The 26,120-nt window shown below is 35.1% G+C and overlaps 1 protein-coding gene across 1 annotated transcript in view; it reads left to right on the top strand.

Moving 5' to 3' along the window:
- The window catches only part of LOC150076717 (putative ATP-dependent RNA helicase DDX17), a 141,055-nt gene that overhangs the window by 23,254 nt on the left and 91,681 nt on the right, over positions 1 to 26,120 (top strand). The window contains exons 4-6 of the mRNA XM_090386635.1: positions 5,010 to 5,106; positions 7,947 to 8,080; positions 22,619 to 22,684. Coding sequence (XP_090242761.1) covers positions 5,010 to 5,106; positions 7,947 to 8,080; positions 22,619 to 22,684 — 297 coding nt within the window. The remainder of the gene's footprint in view (positions 1 to 5,009; positions 5,107 to 7,946; positions 8,081 to 22,618; positions 22,685 to 26,120) is intronic.

The following is a 26,120-nucleotide window of genomic DNA, read 5'->3' as shown; positions in this document are numbered from 1 at the left end:
AATATTCCTCCTATTTTCGCTCATTAGAATCGCTGCTTGATAGAATTAATATTCAATTCACAAATGTGATCACAATGACCAGCGCTTACTGCACATCGTATAGTGTACTTTACTGTGGTGAGTCCATCGTAATGTAATTTGATTGTACAGTGAACCAATTATAAAGCAGGGGTCCATTGTATTTTTAACTTCTTTTACATGAAATTTCGGATAATTGGGGCAGCCGCTTAATCGGGCCAAAATTCACTAGTCCCGATGTATCCCAAATAATTGGATTCGACTGTATTTGTATGCATATTTAAATATGTATACAGAATGCCCTCATTATAACGCTGTTTGCTCTGTGCTGATTTGCTATAACACTGTTCTTATATTATAAGCCATGGCTCAACTCACTATAACGCCCTTTTACCAGCATACAGATTAAATTTTTGGCATGTTTAACGAAAACGTTTCATCTGACATAGTTGATAGCTTAAAAATAAATAGCAAAACAGTATTAAAAAGTTTCCCACACCGACTTGGTAAATTTTCCCACACTAATTTAATTGCCGTACGGTAGTTTGTTACGTAGTTCCGAGATCAACCTTTTAAAAAATGATCAAGTATATTACTTGTAATATTTGCATTATATGCATTTATCCGAAGTGTAGTCATCACTTAGTACAGTGTTAGGTAATGGACAGTTTACTCGAACATTCATTGTATAATAATTTATGCAATGCAGTTACATTTTCGAAGATGAATAATGGCGCATAAGAATTAAAAAGCAATATCTGGACACAGTACAATGCCTACTAAGGTAAGAAAAAGACAATTTGAAAATTAAATTATACGTTTTGAAGCAAATTGATTCCTTTCAATAACAAGTAGATGTGTGTAATCATTCAGGACTGGCAGATTCAACTGTAAGAACAATTATAAAAAATGAAGAATTAATTTTAGCAGTGGGAAAGACAGCTGTTCCACCGCAAACAACTAAATTGGTCGTGGCTAGACCGGCTATTATAATTGAAATGGAGAGACTTCTAAATAATTTTATTGAAGATAATATCCAATGCACAATTCCATTAAGTTAAATATTATTAAATAAAAAGCAATTAGTATATATGATGATCTGAAGAAAGCTCACCTTAAAAAAAAAAAAATGAACCATTTAAAGCAAGTAAGGGCTGATTCAATAGATTTCAGGGAGAAGCCATAAGTGCAGTTCAAGAAGAAGTCGAAACTTTCAAAAAAGAACTTCTTAAAATTATTTTAGAGAGGTGTTATACTTCTCAACAAGTTATTAACATAGTTGAAACAGGACTTTTTTGGAAATGAATGCCTAAAAGAAGTTTCATATTGAAAGAAGAAAAAAACTTGCCAGGTTTCAAAGCGGTGAAGGATCGGTTGACTTTATTGTTGAGTGGTAATACTGCAGGGGATTTTAAAGTAAAATCCTTTTTAGTTTACTAGGAAGAGGGACCAAAGTACAACCCAAAATCAACCAAAGATACGAAAACTTGACAGGCTTCAAAGTGGCCATCGGATTTTAATGGCCACTTTGAAGTGGCCATTCATGATTTTAATTTTGATACGTAATGTAGTTACTTACCACATAATTATATACGTATGTAACAGAGAATGTTTTATATGTACAGATTTTTAATATTAAATATTTTGACCGACATTTGGCGTCACAACCGTTTATTATTTGTGAGTCGCGTTGGTAGGAACTGATGTTTCTCTTAACCATTTTGTTTTGGAATGCCTCTAAAAAAAATCCCTTCTTTTTTGCTTGTGTGCTACAATTAGTACTTTTGGCTCAGAGATATGGAAATCTTTGGTACTCAGGAATGACATTATGTGCAACATCACTCTAGAGCATCGGTTCCCACCGGTGGTTTGCGAACCCCTAGGGGTTCGCGAAAGTGTTCCAGGGGGGTTCACACTAAAAATTTTATAATGGTGTCTGCTTAGATTTACATAGGTATATTATTGTAAACTACAAAATATAACTAATAATAAACAATAAAGTAAAATAAAATTAAATAAAAAATAAAGAATTGCCAAAAAGAGAAACCACATCTCCCACAATTCCTTATAATTAATTTACTATCTTATAGTATGTCATGTTAAATAAATGTTTTCCATACTAAATTTTTTTTGATTCTCAAGGACCATTTTTATGTACAGGTACTTTTTTTTTTTTTAGAACCTATAGTACTTAGTATCGTGCATGGGTTGAAGGTTGAAAGCAGATAATTGTTGACATTAGACTTGAACTTCTGTAGACTGTAATTTTCAGGAAATATGTATGAAGGAAGTTGTTCCAGAAAAGGGAAACTGAATGAATAAATGAGAAGGAAGAAAAGTTGGTTCAGTGAGTTTGAACTTGGACAAGAAAAAGATGTTGACGGGTTGCGGCACATTTGGATTGCTTTGAAAAAGAGAGAGAGAGAGAGAGAGAGCAGTAATTATAGAAGCCATTTCAGAAGAACAGTGTCCATGGAAGTATCTATAGAAAAGTCTATGAGACAGAGTTGAAAGACTCCTTTAGAGATGAGACTGTTGTGCTGATAGCACAGTGGTATCCTCACTGTCCTCCCCACACTGGGTGGAAAAGGTCTGGTTTCGAATCCCGTCGATGACGCGAGGAACTTTAATGGGCTTTTTTCACTCCATGGCTGAGTTAGTCGGTCTCAAACACAATAAATATATGGGTAAATATAATCATTTATGGGTGACCCAAATATCATAATTTGGTTTCCTTTTTTTTTCTTTTTTTATTATTATTTTTTTTTTGTTAGAGATGACACATTGATTATCCTAACTGCCCACTTTTGAATGGAATCTAGAAGCCTAAGAGAGGTTTTGGGGACACCATCCCAGATGTGGGAACAATATTCCGTGGTAGGCCTGATTTACAATTTTTACAGAGTCAACAACAGTTTGGAAGAAAAGTAATGCCAACAGAAAACAAGAGAACCAAGTTTTTTAGATGCAGAGGAAGCAATATTTGTAATGTGTTTTATGCCAAGAGAGAGATTAGATTAGAAGTCTGGGTAATCCCCAAGATCTTGCCTAGAAATCAGAGCATCATCAAAGATCTGGTGAGTATGGGCTTGGTATACCCAGGGTCCTGAGCTGGATATCATCATTCTTCTCTTTCTTGGTGATTTCTTTCTACTTCTCTCTCTCTCTCTCTTTCTCTGGGTAACTCGGAAATTTTTTTTGGTCGGTGCAGCATAAGCCTCAGGATTCCTTGCACCATATGGCTAATAATAATAATAATAATAATAATAATAATAGGTGCAGAAGAATCCTTTTTGCGAGATATAAGACAGGGCTGAGTTTTAGAAGGGTTGAAATTAAATTATCTTTGCCCCACTGGAGATCAGCATTTAAGGAAATGATAGTGGATATTCGAGAAGTTGAAGCTGTTTGAGCAGGGCAAGGTTTCTCAAACTAGGTGGAATGCAATATGCTGTCATCAGTAAAAGTATGGATAGGATTTCCAGTCAATGGGAGAAGGTCATTAATATACAAGAGAAAAAGAGTGGGAGAAAAAACTGAATCTTGGGGAACACCAGCATTAGTGGAGAAGTGAGAAGACAGAGCTGTCTACCATCACCCTTAGCGAGTGATCAGAGAGAAAACTGGATAACCAATTACAAAAAACAGTTGGCAAACCATAAGATGGAAGCTTGTTTAGAAGACCTTTATGCCAAACACGAACAAAACCTTGAAGATGTCAAGCACAACTGCTTGTGTTTCACCAAACTTTTCCATTGAATTTGTCCATAGATAGGTAACTTTGTAAATGAATAAGAGAAGTTTACCTCAATATGATACGTAGAACACTTCTGTATGATACTCTCCAGAAATTAAAACGAAAACAATTAAAAAATCGAAAATCTTACATTACAGTAAGAAATAATTAACAATAATTAAAAATCAATTTAACACAATTAAAAATTAAGTAAAAAATTAATTTAACGAAAAAAATTGCAAAACGATTTTCCTTCCTGAAGCTGACAGTGCTTTTCGACTGTATGTGGTGATCGCAGGAATGAAAATTACCAAATAGGGGTGAGCATGGAACTTAAATAGGGATTATTTGTCTTTGTGCATAAAGGATCACAAGTTGGAGATTAGATATGGCTGGCAAACATTAACAGAATTCCCATGTAATTTAATTTCAACGGTTTCTGCAATTAATAGTCTTGTATAATTATGTTGGATACTAAATATTTTGTACTTGTTAAATAAAAAAGTATGTTTTTCATTAACGGCATAAAAGGCTAATTCTGACGCTGCTGAACAAAAAGCACGAACTGAGGCTGAAGCACGAAAATTCAGAGGAATTTTTTCTTAAGCCTGAGTGGCCTAATATCAGAGATCTCTCTCTCAGCGAATGAACTTATACATTTGACGCCTTTTCTACCCTGTATCACATACTATGGGCAGTATTTAGATGATGTTCTAGTCATTACCGATTGTAGCACTATCCAAGACATTTTACATTCATTTAATAATATTCGTTCTAGACTCAAATTTACATTGGAGAGGGAGAATATGGATACTAAGTCATGAAATTTTCTAAATTTCACCCTTACTTGGGACGCGAATAAAATCAAATTTAAAATCTATCATAAACCTACAAACACGGTTTGCTTCTGCATTATAACAGCTATCATCCATTCACCTACAAAAGATCGATTATCTTTAATCAATGCTTATAAATATTGAACGACGGAATTTGCTTTGGCCTCAAAAATACAAATATTAACCAGCAGATTCTTAAACAGGGGTTATCTACTTGCTACAATAGACAGAATTGGGGTACAAGCTAAGGATAGAATACAAAAAAATACACCAACCAATAATAGTAATATCAAAAAATACTTTATTTTCTTTTCACCTCTGTTAAACACATAAAAAGAAAAAAATCAATTTAAGAAATAAAAATTTCACTTTCCTAAAAAATAAAGCACTGCATACATTAACTAACTTATTTCTTTTAGGAGGATGTGCGAGCATACAGAAATATTAATGAAATATTGGTAAGAGGAACAGATATTCCAAATCCAGTAACTACATTTCAGGAAGGAAATTTTCCAGGTAACTATTGCTATGAGAAACAAGCTTAACACTTTTGCCCCTTTTTAGCTAGCATTGCAAGAATTATTACATTGCAAGTTTTTTTTATTTATTATTTATTTATTTATTATTATTTTTTTTAATTTAATTTTTTTTTTTTTTTTTTTTTTTGATAGTGATCCCAAACATGAAAGATATGGCATTTTAGTAGTATTGTGTATGACTTGAAGGTTGAGAATACAAAAAGTACTTGACATACAAACTTGAATTTCTGTAGGTTACAGTTTTCAGGAGAAACAAAGGATGGTTGTCCCAAAGAACAGAAGTAGAAAGAATAAATGAGAATAAAAGTTAGTGAGTTTGGAAGTTAATGAGAATAAAAATGAGTGAGTTTGGAAGTTAATGAGAATAAAAGTTAGTGAATTCTGTGAGTTTGTAGTAAATTGCTAATGGACTGAATACTTTAGAGATGTGTGTTTTGTAAGAAATTAGCACTATTACAGACATTCATGACACATGCTCATGGAAATATCTATAGTGCCAACAGTACAGAAACTCTTAGTGGGAAGTTAGTAAAGGAGATAGTAAAATTAATTAATTCTAAATAGAACAATGAGAAAGAGGGATAAAGAGAGAAGGAAGGCTACTGGTTAATTGGTTTTCATTTCAGGAAAGGGGGCTATGATAGTTTAAGGAAAAATTGCTCTTTGCTTTGGGAAGCCACCAGCATATCATCAGTCCATAAATATGGTTCTAAAACAAACTGGGTGACAACTGACTAATTTCAACGGTTTATGCAATTAATAGTCTCGTATAATTATGTTGGATACTAAATATTTTGTACTCGTTAAATAAAAAAGTATGTTTTTCATTAACGGCATAAAAGGCTAATTCTGATGCTGAATTTCCACTGAAGTCACTCTGACTTCAGTGGAAATTCATTGAGGTGATGATAAATATAGTGCAGTGGCACTGGTTACTTGGACTTTGGCAAAGCATTTGACTTGGTTCCACACGAGAGGATACTGCATAAGGTGGAACATGTTTGGATTGTAGTTATAATCCTTAGATCAATTATAGGATATATACAATAGGAAATGGAGGATTGTGATTAAAGTTTAGATTGGGATAGTAGTATTAGAAGTGAGATCCCTGAGAGATCAGTCCTGGGACTTATGTTGATTATGATTTCTGAAATGTCTTTGATAGAAAGATACAGAAATTGTCAAAATCTACAGAAAAGTTTGGGAGATAGGTAAATGACCAATGTAGTCATTGCTCCTTCAGGATTACTAAGATAGGTGAAGGTTAGATAAGTGGCAGCTTTGTTTTAATGCTGCAAAATACAAGCTTTGCACTTGGGCTATAATAACTGCAAAACTAATTTAACCAATTAGCTAGCAGTAGGAATTTAAATCAAGGTAGATGAAAGTTGGAGATTGTAATCCGGACAGAACATGAAGTACTCCGTAGCGTCTGCTTGGTGATTTTTTAAGGATTTGCTTGTTGAGATTGGGAGATTATAATCCTACTGTATGTTAGTTATGTGAGAATACACTTAGAATACTGTGTCTACACTTAGAATATTGTATGCAAGCACACCTATAAACAGACATTGAGCTTCTTGAAAAGGTTTTAGTGGTGCCAAAGATAAATGATATGCCTGGTATGATTGGTTGAAGGACACCCATATGCGCAAAAACTTGGTTGTTAAGTATCTTAGAAGGGATCTAATCAAGGTCTTGAAGCTCTGGAATAATATTAAGGTAAAATTTTCAGCTACAAATGATGGTAGAACTAGGGTTAATAAATTCAAATTTCAGGGATAAAAGTTATAATCCAAATTACAGGAAATTTTCTTATAGCCAGAGAGTTGCTAATTGCTGGAATAAGTATGCTTCTATGGGCAGTTCAGAAGTTGGTTGGAGTGGTACCAATGTGAGGAGTGAAACATGTAGTCTCCCCCACTTCTGGTATAGAACAACCCTAAAACTTCCTTGCATTTGTTTGGCTTGGTTGTTAAATATTCTTTAAGTTTACTTAACAACCAAGTATTCTTGGTTGTTAAGTTTACTTTATGATAATTCTTTTATTTATTTTTATGAAAAAATAGTCTAATACTAATAATAAAAAAAAAAAAACAAGAGACAGCCCAAAAAACTGAAGCCTGTTTAGAAGATTTTTGTGACAAATGTAGTGAAAAGCTTCAAAAAGAGGGAACAACTGCTCGAATTTATGAAAACTTTTCCATGGAATTTCTCAATAGGTGAGTATTATAAGCCAAGATATCACCAGTGGATTAATACTGGTGATACCTTGGCAGTTATTAGCCTTAATTAGGCTGAAAGTTTTAAGGTAGTGTAAAAGTTCTTTCATTAAAGATTTATCCTTTAATTTATATATATATATATATATATATAGAGAGAGAGAGAGAGAGAGAGAGAGAGAGAGAGAGAGAGAGAGAGAGAGAGAGAGAACGAGAACTTTTGTGATTTAACGATGAACACTAAAACTTATAAGAAAATGTATTTATTCATTTTGGTGCTATTTAAGAGTGTGAGATGGAAACAGTTTCTGGTAGTTAAATATTGGGAATATCAGTTGAAATATGTAATGTAGCAAAATATATTTACTGTATCTTTTAAATGCACATATCACTGCCAGTGATATGCACATTTAAAGGCTAATTGTTATAGAAAAATCTGACACTGTTTATTTACTTTTTTGTCTGAACTATTTATGACTCCAATAACAATAGTTTTAGAAATCTTTAAAGATATTTCCTGATAATATTCAAGTTCCCTGATATGACTTTTAAATGCTTAAATAGTTTTCCAATATAATGCATGAATTTGTTTTAGAATATATTATGAAGGTTGTTGAAGAACAACAGTATACAGATCCTACTCCAATTCAGTGCCAGGGATGGCCTATTGCTCTTAGTGGGAGAGATATGGTAGGCATTGCTCAAACTGGATCTGGAAAGACACTCTCTGTAAGTTTACTTTATGATAATTCTTTTATATTTATTTTATGAAAAAATAGTCTGCCATTTTCAAATAGTGTACATAATAGAATAAAATATACATGCATATATTATATTTTTTTGTTAGTATTATTGATTAACATTAACTTGTATGTTTTTATTTATGTGATTTGAAAAATATCACATAGGTTGCAAATATGAGAGGTGAAAAATAAAACAAACACATTATTCCATGGAATTCAGGAAAGCCACAGAAGCCTACATGAAAAAGAAGCAATCAAGAAGAAATGCTCTCCCCTGGGTGGTGCCTTGAGCTGGAACATCTCCTCTGGCCAACTGGGGCAGAAAAGACTTTCAGAGATCTCGAGTCAGTTGGCCAACAGCTGAGGTAAATGCTCAGAGAGAGTCATACCCCTCTGTGAGACACAGCTACATAAGCTTAATAAGGCAAAAGAAAGAGTAATCTTTGCAGACCCTTGTTGGTACTTACAGTTATGCTGACCCCTGGGGGTGTGGTCTACAACATAGTTACCAACAAACTGCCAAAGGAAAATGTAGTAAATACCACCGACCCTCTGAATGGACAACCAACCCATACTTGGGAGTGAATAACATCTTAAATGTTCTTTTTTCCGAAGATAACCATCCTCTGATCCAGGAACAGACTGAAATGTGCATAAAAATGAAAGATGTACAATTACAATCACAGAACTACCATTTACCTCTGAGGAATTATTTGTTCCAATTAATAGAACTAAAGTTAATAAATGTCCAGGTAATGATTTAATAGAAATTGGAATGATAAAGGAATTTACCAATAGCTTTCCCGACCAACAATAACTGCTTACATGGAAACAGGAAAATGTTCATCTTATATTAAAGAACCCAGAAAAATCATCTAATAACCCAATGTCATACAGCCCTATCTCTCTGTTATCAGTACTGTTCGAGGTATTGGAAAGACATATGCTCCGCAGACTTTGATACTCACTACTCCAGTGCAAACCTTGAATCAGATAAACAATTCGGCTTTAAACCTGAATGCAAACAGAAGATGCATTGAATTAGCAGAGGCATATGATGTAAGAAAGCAAGCTTATACAGCATCAGCCAAAAAAAATTTCCCATTTTACCCATCCATTCACTCCAAAAGTTTGTCCACTTCTTCCTTGAATTTGTTTAAACTATCAACTTCCGCAATGACAGGTGGAAGTTTGTTCCAGCAATCAACTACCTGGCTGGTAGCCTTAATTGCCCCAATAAAGCTTTACAAAATGTTCAAGAAAAATATCTGTTGTCAATATCAATTGATTTTACTGGAACATTTGACACCTTATGATGGTGCAGCATACTTAGGAAATTATATCAAATCAGAATCATTCAAAATCTTTATAATTGTATCAAAGATTACCTCAGTAACAGGCAGATTACAGTTAAAATCCACTACCAGAGTATTACCTGTACAGTAGCCCAAGGTTGCCCCAAGGGTTTAGTTCTAGGTCCCACATTTTGGAAAACCTAGTCCTGGATGAATTCCTGGTATTGGAGATTGGCAACATAGACAGGGTCACCTTTGTAGGCGACCTTATCCTGCTTGTCAAGGCTGACACCAGGGCTAGCCTAGAACAACATATGCTCTAAACATCCTGCAGGACTGTGAAAAAATTCATAAGCTAAAAATTTCTGAAAATTCCAAAACCAAATCTATGCTAATCAAAGAATAGCTCTGAAAGTGACCACAAATAAAAGTTACTGGCAAAACAATAACTCTGGGGAAGAATTAAAGTATTTGGGAGTTATCTTTGACGTAAAACTGACATTCTATCAACATATAGTGCATACTTCCAAAAAAAGTGAGAATTACAACAGAATGATGGCAAGAATCAGCCACACCTACTGGGACTTAAAGAGGAAGACATTTGCACTTATTTATAAGGTAATCTTCCTCCCAGTCATTACTTATGGAGCAGGCATATGATTTTACAGAGCTACCTTGGATAATAATAAAAAGAAGCTGGACTCTGTACAGAGGATTGTACTACTAACTGTCACAAGGGTGTGCTCACTGTCAGTACACTTGCTCTGCAGGGGCTGCCACTAGACCTAGAAGTAATAAGAAGAGGTCTCAGTTATAGAATTAAGAGACAAATCCCAAATAACATGCTAGGATTACAATGGGGCTGATGTCAAAAAAGAAAAGAAAGGAATATGAACCATACCCCTACCAGAAACGGCAGACTAGATGGGAAGAGTCAACTACAGGGCATGGTTCCCTTAATACAAAGTTATGCCAACTGGGTCTTATCCAGGGTCCCAAATGTTCATGTGGAGCTGGTGAAGATTGGGCCCATGTCCTTTATGACTACCCCTATTAACATCCCTACAGATGTAGACTTATGGCCAAAATTGGACCCATAAATCACTGAGATGAGCAGCTACTCATCTCTGATAACTTGAATTGCAAGGCCTTTTCTGAATTTGCTTAAAAAAGCTTTTGAGACTAGAAGCAACTGTGCTATAATCCAGACTGCGACAATTACTGATAGTGATAAACCAGAATGTGACTGTCTGTCAGAATGTGTTTTTCACCCAGCGAAAATATTCATGTTAGAAATTGCATTTTTTGTGTGTTTAATCTCTATGCATAATGTACTTTTGTGTGTTTGATCTCTATACAATATACACATAATCTTGTACTCTATAAAAATATCAGTGTAATACACCATAGCAAACTCATAATGAAAAACTACATAAGCAGTGTAAAAGCATTGATTTAATTGTATCTTCATAATGAGTTACCACATGTTGCACTACATCGAATAAGTAATGCATCACTAATAGAGAAGACTAGTGTTACTTATTCTCAGTGGGCATCACTACCCACTGAGTGAGTGGTTCATTATGAGTTCGCTTTGGTGTATTTACACCGATATTTTATAGTGTATTTAAACTCATAATATATTATGCCTTGAGCATTTATACACTGAGTTACGATCACCTACCTAATACTTCGTAGGTCCTCCTTTTGCCCTCAATACAGCAGCTATCCGACGTGGCATTGGTTCAACAAGATGTCGGAAGCGTTCGGGAGGTATGGCCAACCAAGCTGTGTGTAATTCGGTCAGCAATGCAGGTATGGAGGTAATTGGTGTATCCCGATGCCTGATATGCCTTTCCATAGTGTCCTACAAGTGCTCTATGGCTGCGTTCGCCAACCTCGTGGACCACTAAACTCAAAATTTTGAATCCCGCGGACCACTACCATGATTTTTCCCATAAAAGTAACATTCTAAATGTGAAATGGTACCACTTGTTTTTGCACTCCAAGTTATTTGCTAAAAAGTGGATATCATTAATGTTAATATAATTAATAATATAATAGCCTTATAATAAAAAGTATAATAAATAAATGCAGATATATTCATTATGAAAAATGCAAAAAAAAACATTTTAAATTTCATTTTATTAAAAAAAAGAATTAACAGAAACAATTAATATTAACAATTATCAAATATCGAGTGCACCTCGATAGAGGTGTATAAAGGATTAATTATAGCAAAATAATCAGTGTGACATCTTTTGTTGCTGCTTGTTTGAAATAAGCTGTTGGATTCTTGGCTCCAATGACGTTACTGCAACACGGAGAGCCGTTTGTATTTCTAGCCGACAGCAGTACTTGTTTTAATTGCAGTAACTGATGAAAATGTCTTTTCACACATATAGGTAGTTGTGAATGGAATTAAAATTTTGATGGCCTTTTCACTCAGCTCTCGGTACTCACTTTTTACGCAAAGCAAAAAAATGTGATCTCATTAGGGATGAGTGGAATTTACCTTTGAGACTGTCATCGGATGATAGATCAATTAGGCTTTCTTTTTCTTTCATGTTCAAATTACTATCCTCAATTTTCGTCAAAAATAGATCTATTGTCCACGTATTTCCGTGTCTGGGGTCCTCTTCCTTTGGGTAATAACGACCAAAAGAGTCAGTGAGCGACTGTAAGTGCAATTGAACAAGAGTTATTATCTGTTGGTTGACATCCTCCTGTTTCATATAATCATCAAAATTTGGGAACATTTGCAGATATTCTTCAGCCAACCGTGTTTGACACAGCAATATCTTCCTTTGAAATGCATCCATTTTGCCTCGCAGTGTGAACACGTCCGTAAGCTGTCCTTGCAAGGACGTGTTCAGCTCGTTTAGCAGAGAAAAAATATCTGCCAGGTAAGCAAGCTTGGCTAGCCAACCATTGTCAGACAAGAGATTGTGGAACCTCGAATTATTTTGATGCTGGAGGAATAACTTGACTTTGTGGCGCAGGTTGAACAATCGGGTTAATACTTTGCCTCCTCGACAGCCATCTCACCTCAGCGTGAAGAAGAACATGAGTATGCTGAGAGCCAATTTCTTCACAAAGTGCCTCAAATATTTGAGAATTGAGCACTTTGTGGTGAATTTCGATTATAATTTTAATTACATCAGAGAGTACTTCGTGCAGTTCTGGAGATAATCTTTTTGCCACAAGTTGCTCGTGATGTATGTAATGATATATAATGCAATAAGTAAACAAGATGTCTGGGTGTCCAACGTCTTTCACTTTTGCAACAACTCCCGAACGATGTCGTCATGCTTGTGGCACCGTCTGTGCATATCCCAACACATTTCTTCCATTCAGTATTGTGTTTCAGGAAATAACCATTAAGTGCATTGAAAATTTCAGAGCCTGTTGTTCTACCTGACAAGATTAGCAAACAGAGGAGTTCTTCCTTTAATTCTCCTTAGCAATCAAACCTCACAAAACAAAGAAGAACTGCCTTGTTAGTTATGTCTGTTGATTCGTCAAGTTGAATTGAATAAAATGTAGAATTTTTCACAAGTGCAATCAGTTGATTTTCAATATCTTCGGCCATGTCTTCAGTTCTGCGCTTCACAGTGTTAGCGGACATAGGAATTCCTTTCAGTTTCTGGACAGCCTGTTTCCCCAAAACCTCTTCACAGGCTTGTAACAAGAAAGGCTTAATTAATTCTTCTCCAATTGTATACGGCTTTTTACATCTTGTGATTTGAACTGCTATCAAATAAGATTTTACTAAGGACTTATCTTCAACAATCATTGTTGCTAATGAACTTTTTTGCTTTTGCAAATTTTCACACATCCTTTGGAAGTATTCATCTGGCTTTTTAGCTAAATCTGGGTGTTTTGACTGCAAGTGCCTGCCGAGTTTCGAAGGTTTCATGGCATCATTGGATAAACGCTCAGAACATATAATACAACGTGGCCGTGGATCCAGTTCACTTCCAGGTTCTTGAATAAATCCAAACTTCGAGTAGTCTGCATCATATTTTCTTGAAACTTCAAACTTTTTCTTCTCTCTGCCTCCAGTTTTAATGTCCTTCCTGATGATGCTTTGCGGTGGCTGCGGAGGCTCTGATTCATTAATCAACTCATGACAATGCAATGTATTACCTAAGAAGCGCAAAATGCTTGCTTGTTTTTTCTCACTCATTGAGGTTATTTTATTTGAATCTAAAACCAAACAAGAAATAAGAGGGTTATCAAACTCAAGCTCTTTGATGCCATTAAATATCACACTGTGCACAGTTAAAATAAAAATATCACTGGTCACTTACCTAAGAACTGCGAACCATGCCGTGCCCAGGCTAGGCCATGGATAAGAAATAGAAATAGCTTTCTATATTTTTTTTTTACAATAAAAGCATCACTAATACAGGATATTGCACTGGGCCTTTTATAAACAATCAACGTAATAAGGCGAAAATTGCAAAAAAGTGGAATCAGAATATAATGAAACATTTTATTAAACATGAAAATTGCAAATATATTCAGATTACTCTGCAGACCACCAAAATTCCCCCGCGGACCACTGGTTGCCGACCACTGCTCTATGGGATTGATATCGGAGAGTTCAGTATATATACGAATTTTGCTAGCAGGGACAGTAAGGTGATTATCCCATTGTACAAGGCAGCGGTCAGGTGACACCTAGAGTACTGTGTACAGGTATGGAGGCCTCATTTTAGGAAGGATGTAGAGTTGCTAGAACGAGTACAAAGAAGGGCAAAAAGATTGGTGAGGGGAACAAAGGGGTGCTCTTACCAAGAAAGGCTTAAGTTCTACAAATTGCAGCGCCTGGAGAATAGGCACCCACGAGGTGATCTGATTGTGGTGTATAAGGCCTTGAATGGGTTGAGCAAGCTGAATGCAGATGGAATTCTTCCTCTTGCTCAGATTAAGAATCTGAGGGGGCATATATTCATATATTCAAATTGAGGAAAGACAGTTGTTGAATAGATGTGTGGAAATTTGCCTTTAGACAGCAGGTGGTTGATTTCGATATTTTGTTGTGGAAGTTGATAGCCTAAATAAATTTAAGGCTGAGTTGGACAGCATTTGGAACGAATGGAATGTTAAAATGGGAGATTTTTTTTTGGCTGATGCTGCATAAGCTTGCTTTCTTGCATTGTATGCTTCTACTAATGATAATGCTAAAAGTCAGAACTGTGTTCTTCAAACCATTCCTGCACATCAAGTGCCTGATGGCTCGGCGCATTGTCATCTTGGAAGACACCATCGCCATTCCGGGAAAAAGTGTAACATAGGGAGGTGTACACAGTTAGCAAGCAGTTGATGATAGTGGAGACCTGATGTGTTGTTCCACATGCACCAGGGGGTCCAAGTTCCTGCCAATGAAACATGCCCCACACCATATAACTGTCTCCACCAGCCTTCACTTTTGATACCATGCATGATGGATCAAGAGCCTCGTGTTGTTGACTCCAAATCCATACACGATCATCCACGGTGTGGAGTAAATAATGTGACTCATCCAACCAGCACACCTTCTTCCAGTCTTCTAATGTCCAATTTGCATTCTTTGCACCAGGCAAGTCTTTTACGCCATTGAACCTTGGTTAGGAGAGGATGCTGTAGGGATTGTCTGCTGGTATATCCCATATGTGCGAGCGTGCGATGCATTGTCATACCAGATATTGTTCCGGGTTGGCCCATGTTGCATTGGGTAGTCAACTCTTCAACAGTGCTGTGCCTGTTCGCCTGTATGAGTCGTCAGATCTGGCACTTGCCTCTAACATCAACCTTTCGCTGACCTTTGCAATTTTGCCATCGGGTCATTGTTTGACCATTTTGACACCAGTCCTGGTACACTTTAACTGCAGCAGCTCTCGAACACCCCACAGTTCAGCCATTTGGGAAATCGAGGCATCAGCTCGTGGAGCACCCACAATCTGTCCTTTATCAAAGTCCGATTAATCCTTCCTTTTACCTATAATGCTCAGAATCTTACTACCTACTGAACGACTGACACCTTATCTATGCTACGTAGGTTGACTAACTCTGCACTCTCGTACCTCATGTGGTCGACGGGTCGCATTCAGTTTTCATAGGGGTGGTCATAATTCAGTGATCACTCTGTGTTTTATTTAAACACATAATATTGTGTATATTTTCATAAATATATATATTTATATACTTTTTTATAATTGATTCACATGTTATATTAACTATATAAATATGTTATGGGTTTATAGTGTTTAGTTTAAGTGCTGTTAGTGCTTTTTGAGCATGATTCTATGTATTTGTGTTAATATTAATTGTTTGTATGTTATGTGTGCATGACAGTTTTGCTTGATTGGAGCTCTCTGTCATGACTCCATTGCCAAATGTGATTGGGGAACTTTAGTCTGTTTCTGCATTTTGGTGTATATATGACTAGTGAAAAATGAAAATGTGTATGGCAGTGTGTGCTTGCTTATAGCTCTGTCATGTCTGTGTTGCAGGATGTGATGGAGAGCACTAGTCTGTTTTTTGTATCTCAGATTATGTATGAGTAGTGAGTAAAAATGTGTATAGCAGTGTGTGCTTGCTGGTAGTTCTCTGTCTCATCTGTGTTGTTGTCCTTGATTGAGAGCTTCATCGATATGGACTTGCCAAAATATATTCCCTTCCCTCAATGTGTAGAAATGAATGCATGTTTTAATTAAAAGTGAATGTTGTGGATTAAATGTAAAAATGAACTGCGTAAACAAAGTAATATATGTGATGGTCTGAGTATACATGTATTGTATGCATGGGTGATTGATTGTCTCTCTGTGATTATATATATATGTTTGGGAGACTGAATGTTTGCTTGTGTATGTGATTGTGCATATATGCATGTGTGTGTAAGTCAGTAAGTAATTATAAATATTGTTATTATTTCATATGTGTATCTCTATTCAAGTTCTGGTTGAGAAATGTGCCTGCTCATTCTGAAAAAGAAAAAAAAAAATGTATGTTTAGTTCTGTTCAGGTTACTATACTGAGTATTGTGTGTGTGTGTGTGTGTGTGAGAGAGAGAGAGAGAGAGAGAGAGAGAGAGAGAGAGAGAGAGAGAGAGAGAGAGAGAGAGAGAGAGATTGTATGACAGTCGCCATGTTTAGTACTATCCTTGCTTTTTAGTCAGCTACATATCCCAATAGAAGTGATGTAAGAATTGGTTTCACTTCTGTCTGCAGCCACTGTTAATCTGGGTATCCCTCAGCAAGCTAGTATTTTTCCAACACACAACAAATATTTTTGTTGATGATATCAAGGTCCCATCTCTATAAAAAGTCTCTCCTGTTAATAAGCACAGACCATGCTGTGAAAAATTCTATCCAACAAACTTTGTACAGTCTCTCCAGAGCCGAATTGATTGTCGAGGCTTTCACCATATATTTCTTCTTATCGTGTCTGGGTAGAATTGCAGACACTTCAAATTTAATCCTTACTCCTTTTTCTCAACATTGCCCTGTACTTGTTAAATAAATCCTCAGATCTACTCTTAATATCATTAGTTGAAGAAATGTTTTGGTGTTCAGATATGAATCAGAATGGGGAGAAAACCATAACAGTAGATATACAATGATGAAGGCAAAGTTAAAATTGAAGAGGATAATTTTTAAATATGTAGTAAATAGTTTGAATTGTTAAACAAAGAGGCAGAAGCTACTCTCAATATAAACATGTTTTAAAAAGACAAAAGTGTTTATATTGAGGGAATTGTAAAAGCTATTGTTATTAATGAAGTGAAAATGGCAGTGGAAAATAGGAATTATGGAAAGGCAGCAGTTATAAGTAATAGATATGAAATGCTGTAAGCTACAGAATAATCTCACAGCGATTGCATTGTATTATCTAGGCGGTTGCTTTTTGGAGGACTTATTCTGGAAGATTAGGTCTAAACTGTACCAATGTACAGTACAATTCAAAAAGAATAATACACTTTCATATATTTATTGTGAAGTAACCAGTGAGTCTACAGTCAAGTAATATGCACCAATCATTAGAAAAACTCTCAAAGTTTGATTCCAATTAATGCGGGAAGATGTTTTGCTCTTTCACCAGGAATGACCTTGTGAAAATGATGACTCCACAACAAAAGGAGTTCTTCATCCTGCAGTTTGTAAAGATGAACTATGTGACAATGGTGTAATAGATGTTTCATACTCTTTTCAGAATTGATCTGCCAACTAGGAGCAACATTTACCATAAGTATAAGCAATTTGGAGAAGACAGTTGTATCTGAAAAAAGAAAAGAACTGATTGTCCTCATGTATTGAAAGAAAATGTGCATGTTGATTTCTTGGAAAGTCCATGGAAATCAATGTGCTGATAAGCTGGCTTTTCCTTTAGCCAGCTTATCAGCACGTTGATTTTTGTTGTAAGGTCTGCCATTATCTCATTGAAACTCTTCCACACTGCTGGGTTGGACACATTACTGCTATTGATGCGACTTCATTCTCTTGAGGTATGTGAAGGATTGACATCTGTAGACACCCTTGGCACATGATCTTGAGAGATTAAGATTAGGATCATCATGGTGATAGCAGCCATAAACAGGGACATGATGGAGAAAGTATGACAGGAATTTGATTATGAATTGGACATGCAAATTAGTTAAAAAAAAAAAAAAAAAAAAAAAAGAAAGAAAAAAAGATGAAGGCTAGTAGAGAGAACAAAAATTTTTTGTATCCGAATAAACAGAATGAGTAAAGCAGGATTTGAAGGAAGGACTTTCAATATCATTAAACAGGCTTCCTTTACAGGTTCTTGTTATGTTCCCATGACATTTTCAGTAATGTTTGTAGTGCAAAATGTTTAATTCTCTTTCCTGTCCTCTTTCTTCCCCTTTCTTAATCAAGGTTATATTTAATAATATTTTTAACACTCTTCTTAATGATACTTGCATAGAATTTTGCCTCTACTGAACCTTGCAGAAATCAGAGGGGTTTTTGTTGTTGGTTTAGGGATTTATTAGGCGCATTGGCAACTATGTCCATAGTGCTCCGCAGAAATCAGAGGAATTTCAGGAATGAAATTCCTCTGATTTTGGAATTCCGTTTTTTTTTTTTTTTTTTTTTTTTTTTCATGTATTGGTAAAACAGATGCTTTTCTTCAGTTTTCTGGAACTTTCTTTCAGAAAATGCCCTCCTTCTGAAAACCTTTTTCTGGTTTTTAACCGTACCCTTATAATTTTTGATTACATTAGTTATGTTGGCTCTCCCCCATTCCCCTGAGATTTTTTTAACACATGCCAAAACATTTTTACACCATCTTGGTACTTGTTTTCCATTTCTTTTCCAAAATTTTTCTGTGATTTTAGTTTTACCTTTTTCCATCACATCTTTATCTATTTATACTTTTATTTATATTCCAATAACATGGCTGCCAGCTCTCTGGATTTACTATGGAGAATCCCATCTTTTTGACTTATTTTTCCCCTTCTCCATCTCATTATCATACTAGAGTTGTAAAAATTGAAATTTTTTTTTTTTTAAATTTCTTGTGAAATATGGCCTAATAAAGACCTGAGAATAGTAAATGTTCAGTTAGCCATTAAAAGAAAAAGCAAAATTTATTCTGCAGGCAATTTCTAGGGTGGCAACTTTAAAAAATTTTTTTTTTTTTTTTTTCAAAAAAAAATTTTTGGAAAGAACACCTTTTTCAAAAATAACTTCCCATTTTTCTTCTTACTTGTAAATACTAATATCCAGCTTTTTAAAATTGAATTGTTTTCAGCTGTGCATAAGTACTTTTCAGTTTTATTTGGCTCCACCATGGTTTTTTGACTTCTTTATCTTAATTTTCTTTCATGTTCCTCTTTTGCATATTCCACCTAAATTTTCTTCATCTTCTTGCCCATCACCTTATGTCACATTAGCATTGGAAATGTCATGTAACTTTTGAAAAAAAAATTTCTATTTCAATGGTTGTTGTAAAATCTTGAGAGTTTGTTAGTTTTTCATTTTTTATAACTTTTTTTTATAATTGCTCTAAATATAAGCTCTGTTTTTATAATCTCAAATAATCTGTTCACTGAATATATTAGAGCAGGCATCAGCAGTCTTGTGTGCACTGTTTTTTATTTGCTACATCTATAAAATTTTCACCCATCTCACTTTGACAGGTATATCTGAAATAATTAAAGAAATATCCCATTTTAAGGTTATTTTGGCATTTTTAAGACCATAGAAATAAGTAAATGATGGAAAATATTATATACCCACAATCAGCGTATTACCATGTGGCATGTAGGAAGTTTTCTTTGGCAGGATTGTTGATGCATGTATTAGATTAGGGTTATGAAGTGTTCAGAAAATTACAATTTTTTTATTTATTTAATTCAGATATTAAAGATATGAAGGTGTTATCAACAGCTTGAGAACACAAATGCCAGTGGTATTTATTTGGTCGTATTGGAAGTTGTGAAGTAATGTGCCAAACCTTTAAGTTCAATTATGAGGAAGTTATTAGATTCAGGGGTAATCCTCTTGGATTGGAGAAGTGTCGTTCTTATGCCAATACTAGTCAGTTTAACCCTAGTGCCAGGGAAGGTCATGTAGTTTACATTCAAAGGTCAATTACAGGATCATCTCAAAGTATAATATCCTAAGTGGATCACAACATGGCTTTTTAAATGTAAAATGTTCGACCAACCTGATAACTATTATGACTTACTCATTCAGTAGTTGGATGTGTGAAATGATGTGTTGTATATACTGAGGTAGAACAAATTTCATCAGATGATGGTGCCTCATATTAAAATTTGAAATTTTTTGTGGGTAGGTCTACAGTACTTTTCAATATCATTGAAAATAAACAAAGCAGATGTTTTAAAATATTAGTTTTGTCAATTTCAGTTTCAGAACCTACCAGAAGTTATTATGAAAGGAGAAAGAATTGATGTGCAGTGGTCCTTCATTAGGCAAGTTCAGAAAGAAACTTAGAATGAATTATTGCAGACAATGCTGAATATGAGAAAATATTCAACCAAGTGAAAAAAAGAAAAACTGAGTTCAGCTCTCCTCTTTCTGTTGAAATGTTTTTAAAAATGCTAATGACAGTCAAGTCTGTATAGCAAAGCCTTTGTTATAAACAACATGTTGATTCCTCATTTCTGAAGAGGGCAAAGTGTAAAACAGTACCTTCTTGAAGCAGTGATAAACAGATTAAGAAAAATGAGAATCACTGCTTCAAGAAGGTACTGTTCTACACTTTGCCCTCTACAGAAATTCTGAATCAGAGTTCTGTTTATGACAAAGACCCCTGCTCTCCAGTTTTGGATGTAAAACCCTCTTGATAACCAAGACCAAAATCCATGCATAAAAATACTGGGTGCATTAATGTTTGAAGAGAATGCTGTACTGGTAAACAACCTTATAGCTGTATCTTAATATAAAATGTTTATGTTGTCAATGATACTTGATTCCAAGGCCAAAGGCTGGATTTAAAAAAAAAAAGTCTTGCTTTTTGAAAGTCAGGGGTTTAGCAGCAATGCTAATATTTTATCCACAGTATATATTATTATATAACTTTATTTATATGAATAAAGGTTTTATCTACTTGTTCAGAGTCTGTTAGATAATTTAGTATGCATATGTTACCTGAGCTGCAAGGCTATTTTTTGTGCACTCAAATATAATAATATTGGAATTTTAAGAGTATAAAAATGAGCGAGAGAAAAGGTGGAAGAAGAAGAAGTGTGTGTGTGTGTGTGTGTGTGTGTGTGTGTGTGTGTGTGTGTGTGTGTGTGTGTGTGTGTGTGTGTGTGTGTGTGTGTGTGTGTGGTGGGGGGGGAGAAATTTTCTTATGTCCAACAGTAGTAAGAAGGAACTTGTGTGGAGTTTAAAATTTGCCACGTTATTACAAATTCATTGGAATTTGTAATAACAAATTCATTATTACAAATTCGTTATTACATTATTATGTTATTACAAATTCATTGGAATTTGTAATAACATAGTAAATTCATTGGAATTTGTAATACAAATTAATGGAAAATTTGGAAGAGAAATGAATTACAAATTCATTTCCCTTCCAGAATACAAGAAAGGAAGCTTATCAAAGTTACAGTGAAATCTGAATGTCACTGATTCATGTTCATACTTGGAATAAAAGCCAAGAACATTTATTCCTTTCATTTGTCTGAAATAAATGCCAGTAGCATTTATTCCAGGCAAGTTAAAAATTGCTGAATAAATTCTAAATCCAGAAAAAAAAATTCTCAAGAAATGTTTACAATTAAGAGCAGGAAGTAAAGTTTAATGGTTTACAAAATGAAACACTGTTTTACTTCGTGAAGGAGTCATTGCAAACTACAACCAGTAATTTTGAATGCCGACTGCTACATTCAAGCAAAAATGAAAAATTGAATAAAATATATTAGAATATTCTAGAATCACCTAGAAAGCACAGTGGCATAGTATCTCTGAAAAATATAATTTAACTGCTACCTGAAATACACACAAGGCATCTCCCCATTCATTGCAATACAGACACTCACTTAAGGCTGACGGGGCTAGCCAGGTGGGTAAAGTATTTGCCTGGCAACCCAAAGGTCATGGGTTCGAATCCAGCCTCGAGCTTGGATCAGAGTAAAAATGCAAAAAACTTTGGGAGGTCCATTATGGCCATAGAAGCCGATGCGCCAACAACTAACAAAAAAAAAAAAAAAAAAAAACCACTCACTTAAGAAGGAGAATAACACAGCAGAAAGATTAATGACCACTTCTTCAAGGAGAAAAATACCTAATTAAAATTTAAATTAAAAAATACCATAATTATATTATTCTCATATTTTTTTATTAGGTAGTTTGAATTTGATTTTTTTATTTTTTTGCTTGTATGCAGTAGCAGTTAGCAATTCTTCCATGTGGAACAATAGTGTGTCATTTTGTAAATCATTATTTGATTGTACTACATTTAATTTGAATTGAAGGTAAAATTTGATTGTTTTGAATTTCTTTTAAGGTCATAAATATATATTTTTGACAAGATAGTTTTTTATTTTTTCGGCTCTTGAAAGTAGATACGTTTAAATAGAATTAAGTTAATATTTATTATATTATTTGCATCTGCATCTCAGTTCACAGCATTACAGTATGTTGTGGAAAATTCTTTAGTGTTCTTTTTCTCATAACTTTTACTTAAAAAAAATAATGCACGTGACATATATTTATACTTTTTTTTTTTTTTTTTTTTTTAAGTATCTTCTTCCTGGAATTGTCCATATTAAACATCAGCCACAATTAAAAAGAGGAGATGGTCCAATTGTGAGTATAAATTATCAGTTAAAGTAGCAAGAGAATGAATTTTATGTTGACCGGTTGATTTCAAATTGTTTTTTTATTTAAAACACAAAATGAGATGTATATTTCTCAGTTAAAGAAAAATAAAAGTACAAGGGTCAGCCATAATTCTTCTCACAAGGGTAAGTTTATTCTGCAGGGTGGTCCAAAAGTCTTGTCCTCCTACATGTGGAAAAACTATGAAGGATGTGCAAAGGGATTTTACTGCAAGATTTAACAAAGAAGTTTCTCCTAAAATGACAACATTGCTGTGGAAACATAAGCTGTTCATGACAGGATCAATTTTGGATTTAAAACAAAAAAAGAATTGGAAAACTCTACACGTCAGGAGCAGCATGTAACAGGGTCCAGTCACTTAGAATGTCACTGAGAAAATGATTTTCTGAACTTGGAATCCCCAAAATTGCAATATTAACACATGAGAATAGATCTCAGGGTGTATATGATTGCTTTTGCTTAAAATTAATTTTAATCTCTAGAAAATGAAAGTACCGAAAACATCCCTTTACTTCTAAAATAGCCTGTATCTGTTGGTGACCTTCAGTTCATTTTCATGGCAGTATGACTCTGTATAGTGTATAAAAGTAACAGTGCTGTAAAATAAATATAGTTTTCCAAAAACTAGCATGGCATTACTTTTGGAGAGATTCTTGTGATATATTTTTTGTAATTTTGTTTTAGTATTGGTCATTATGGTGCAAGAAAGCCAGAGAAGCTTTTGCTACACCAGCCAGCAAAAAAAAAAAAAAAAACCTCGTTTCTCTTCATGCTGGTTTCACCTATCTATCTAACAGGCCCTTAAATTTCTCAGTCATCAGCCTTGACCTCCAAAAGCAGCTTATTCCATTTATTAACAACTCACTGGCACAATCTAGCCTGTAATTCTTCCTCCCCTAGTTTGAATATATGCTTCTGATTCTACATCAGGTTATCTACATCATTTAAGGTTATCCTAGCATAACCTTAAAAATTTTACTTCATTCATTTCATCATATCCTCTCAGAGCTTTGTAAATCTTAAAGATTTATTATATAGTTACATAGTGTAGGAGTCAAAGGCAGTCTTCCACACGTAGGTAACATGATATTGAATGAAGACACCATCTGCTGTGTGACAGAGGAGTTAAGTTTATTGAAAGGTAGTTTCCACTCCTGAACGTATACAAGAAAGGTGAGGCTAAATAACAGTCCAAAACTAAATATGATTTATATTTAGCACTATATAATGTATGTAGTGCTAGTTGTGCATTGTTGTTGTTGTGTGAGCGCTATTCACAGGATACTGTGCTTCCCTGAGGTCTTTGCTTGTCTGCTCTCACATTATTTATTTTTATGTTTTTTTTTATGCAACTAGTTTCTCTTCAGCATTATTTTTTGCAGTTTGTTTATGTGGTACAATAGTGTTTTCTCTTTTTTAGGTGCAGCAAAACTCTCTGGCTTCTTTTCATTTTTGGCTAACACTAATGCTAAATTAGTCTGAATTTGTACCAAATTTTAAAGCACAGTTATGACTAAACCTTTTAACCTTAATTGATATAGTCATCATTACCTTAATATTTCTCACATTCTCTCTCACATGAATTGTGACACAGCCTTAATTTGTGTGATAGAAAATGGAGAGAGTTGTAAGAGAAAAGTCATTACTTATCTTGATTGCTTTCTTGAATAGATGCAGAAGAATAAGAGAAATTTAACTCAATACGATATGTAGAACACTTCCTAATGGCACTCTCCAGCAAATAAACGAGAATAAAATTAACGCAAATTTTGAAAAAAGACTTCCCTTCCTGAAGCTGACAGCTTTTTCACCATATGTCTTGATCATGGGAATGGAAATTACCGAGTATGTGCGAGTCAGAATCTTAAATAGGGAGATTATTTGTCTTCACGCATGCGCATAAAAGACTGCGATTATATTTCTTCACGCATGTGCATAAAAGACTGCGATTATTTGTCTCCATGCATGTGCATAAAAGACCGCGATTATTTGTCTTCATGCATGTGCATAAAAGAATCAGAGATTAGATATAGATGACAGATGTTAATAGAATTCTCGTGTAATTTAATTTTGATGGTTTCTGCAATTAATTGTCTAGTACAGCATTTCCCAAACGGGTCCGCGGACCAGTTCCAGGGGGTCCGTGAAATGTTAGTCGACCACATATATATACAGGGTGTCTCAAAAATATTGGTACAAACGTTTAGGGGTGGTAGGTAACGTCTAAAGGAATGTGAATCGCATAGGAACCCATAACCGGAAATGTCACCGTAAGTCGGTAGACGGCGCTGTTCATCAGTTCACGAGAGGGAAAATTTCTGGTTTACTCATTCAAGCAATAGTCGCTGCACGAAGAGTATGCATCGATATACGAACTGTGAGCTGGCAGACATGCACCTAGTGTATGGATTATCAGAGGGCACACACGGTGTGTGTGCCCCATGCGGCACAACATCGCTTCGCAATAAATGTGTGGGCAGGTATGGTCGGGGACTGCTTAGTCGGCCCATACCTGTTACAATCCCGCATGAACTCCGCTAAATATCGGATCTTTCTTGAACAAGTTCTACCAGGGTTACTTGACAATGTTCCAGCAAATGTGAGACGCAACATTTGATTTCAACATGACGGGGCACCTGCCCATTATGGAAGGTGTGTTCGTGACCATTTGAACAGGCGTTTTTGGCGTCGATGGATTGGCCGTGGTGAACCCGTTACCTGGCCCCCACGCTCACCTGATTTATCGAGCCTTGATTTCTAGATTTGGGGAGCCCTCAAATCTATCGTGTATGAATTGCCTGTGGAGAAGGCAATGGATCTCGTGGAGAGACTCGTTTGCGCTGCTGCTACTGTCAAAGAAACTCCAGGTGTGTTCGGCCGTGTCCGCCAATCCATGCTACGTCGGTGTCACGCATACATCGCGTCTCATGGTAGAACCTTCGAGCATCTGTTGTAACATCATGAAATGCATCCATCTCGTACTCCATTGTTAATATTATGTCAAATAAATGTTTGCCACTAATTACTGTCTTGTGTCATTTCTGCTTCTTGTGCCTCTGCTACTACTTTACCGTGACGTTTCCGGTTATGGGTTCCTATGCAATTCACATTCCTTTAGATGTTAGCTACCTCCCCTAAATGTTTGTACCAATATTTTTGAGATACCCTGTACATATATATATATGCAAATAACATATGCATATGTTATATACAGGGTGTCTCAAAAATACACGACATAACTTCAGGAATGAGTTCCTCCTATGTAGACAATAAAAATATTTTATATCAACATAGTTCCGGAAATGCTTGGTTCCCGAGTTATTAACCGGAATGTCTTATCTCCTACAGGTGATTTCCTTCATCACAAGGTACTGACAAAATCTAGTAGTTTTCCATTCCGACC

This window comes from Mastigoproctus giganteus, chromosome 12, assembly GCF_048544385.1.
Source record: "Mastigoproctus giganteus isolate SK-2022 chromosome 12, ASM4854438v1, whole genome shotgun sequence".
NCBI classification, from domain to species: domain Eukaryota; kingdom Metazoa; phylum Arthropoda; class Arachnida; order Uropygi; family Thelyphonidae; genus Mastigoproctus; species Mastigoproctus giganteus.
Note: the sequence above shows the minus strand (reverse complement) of the source record. Positions and strands in the feature narration are given on the sequence as shown.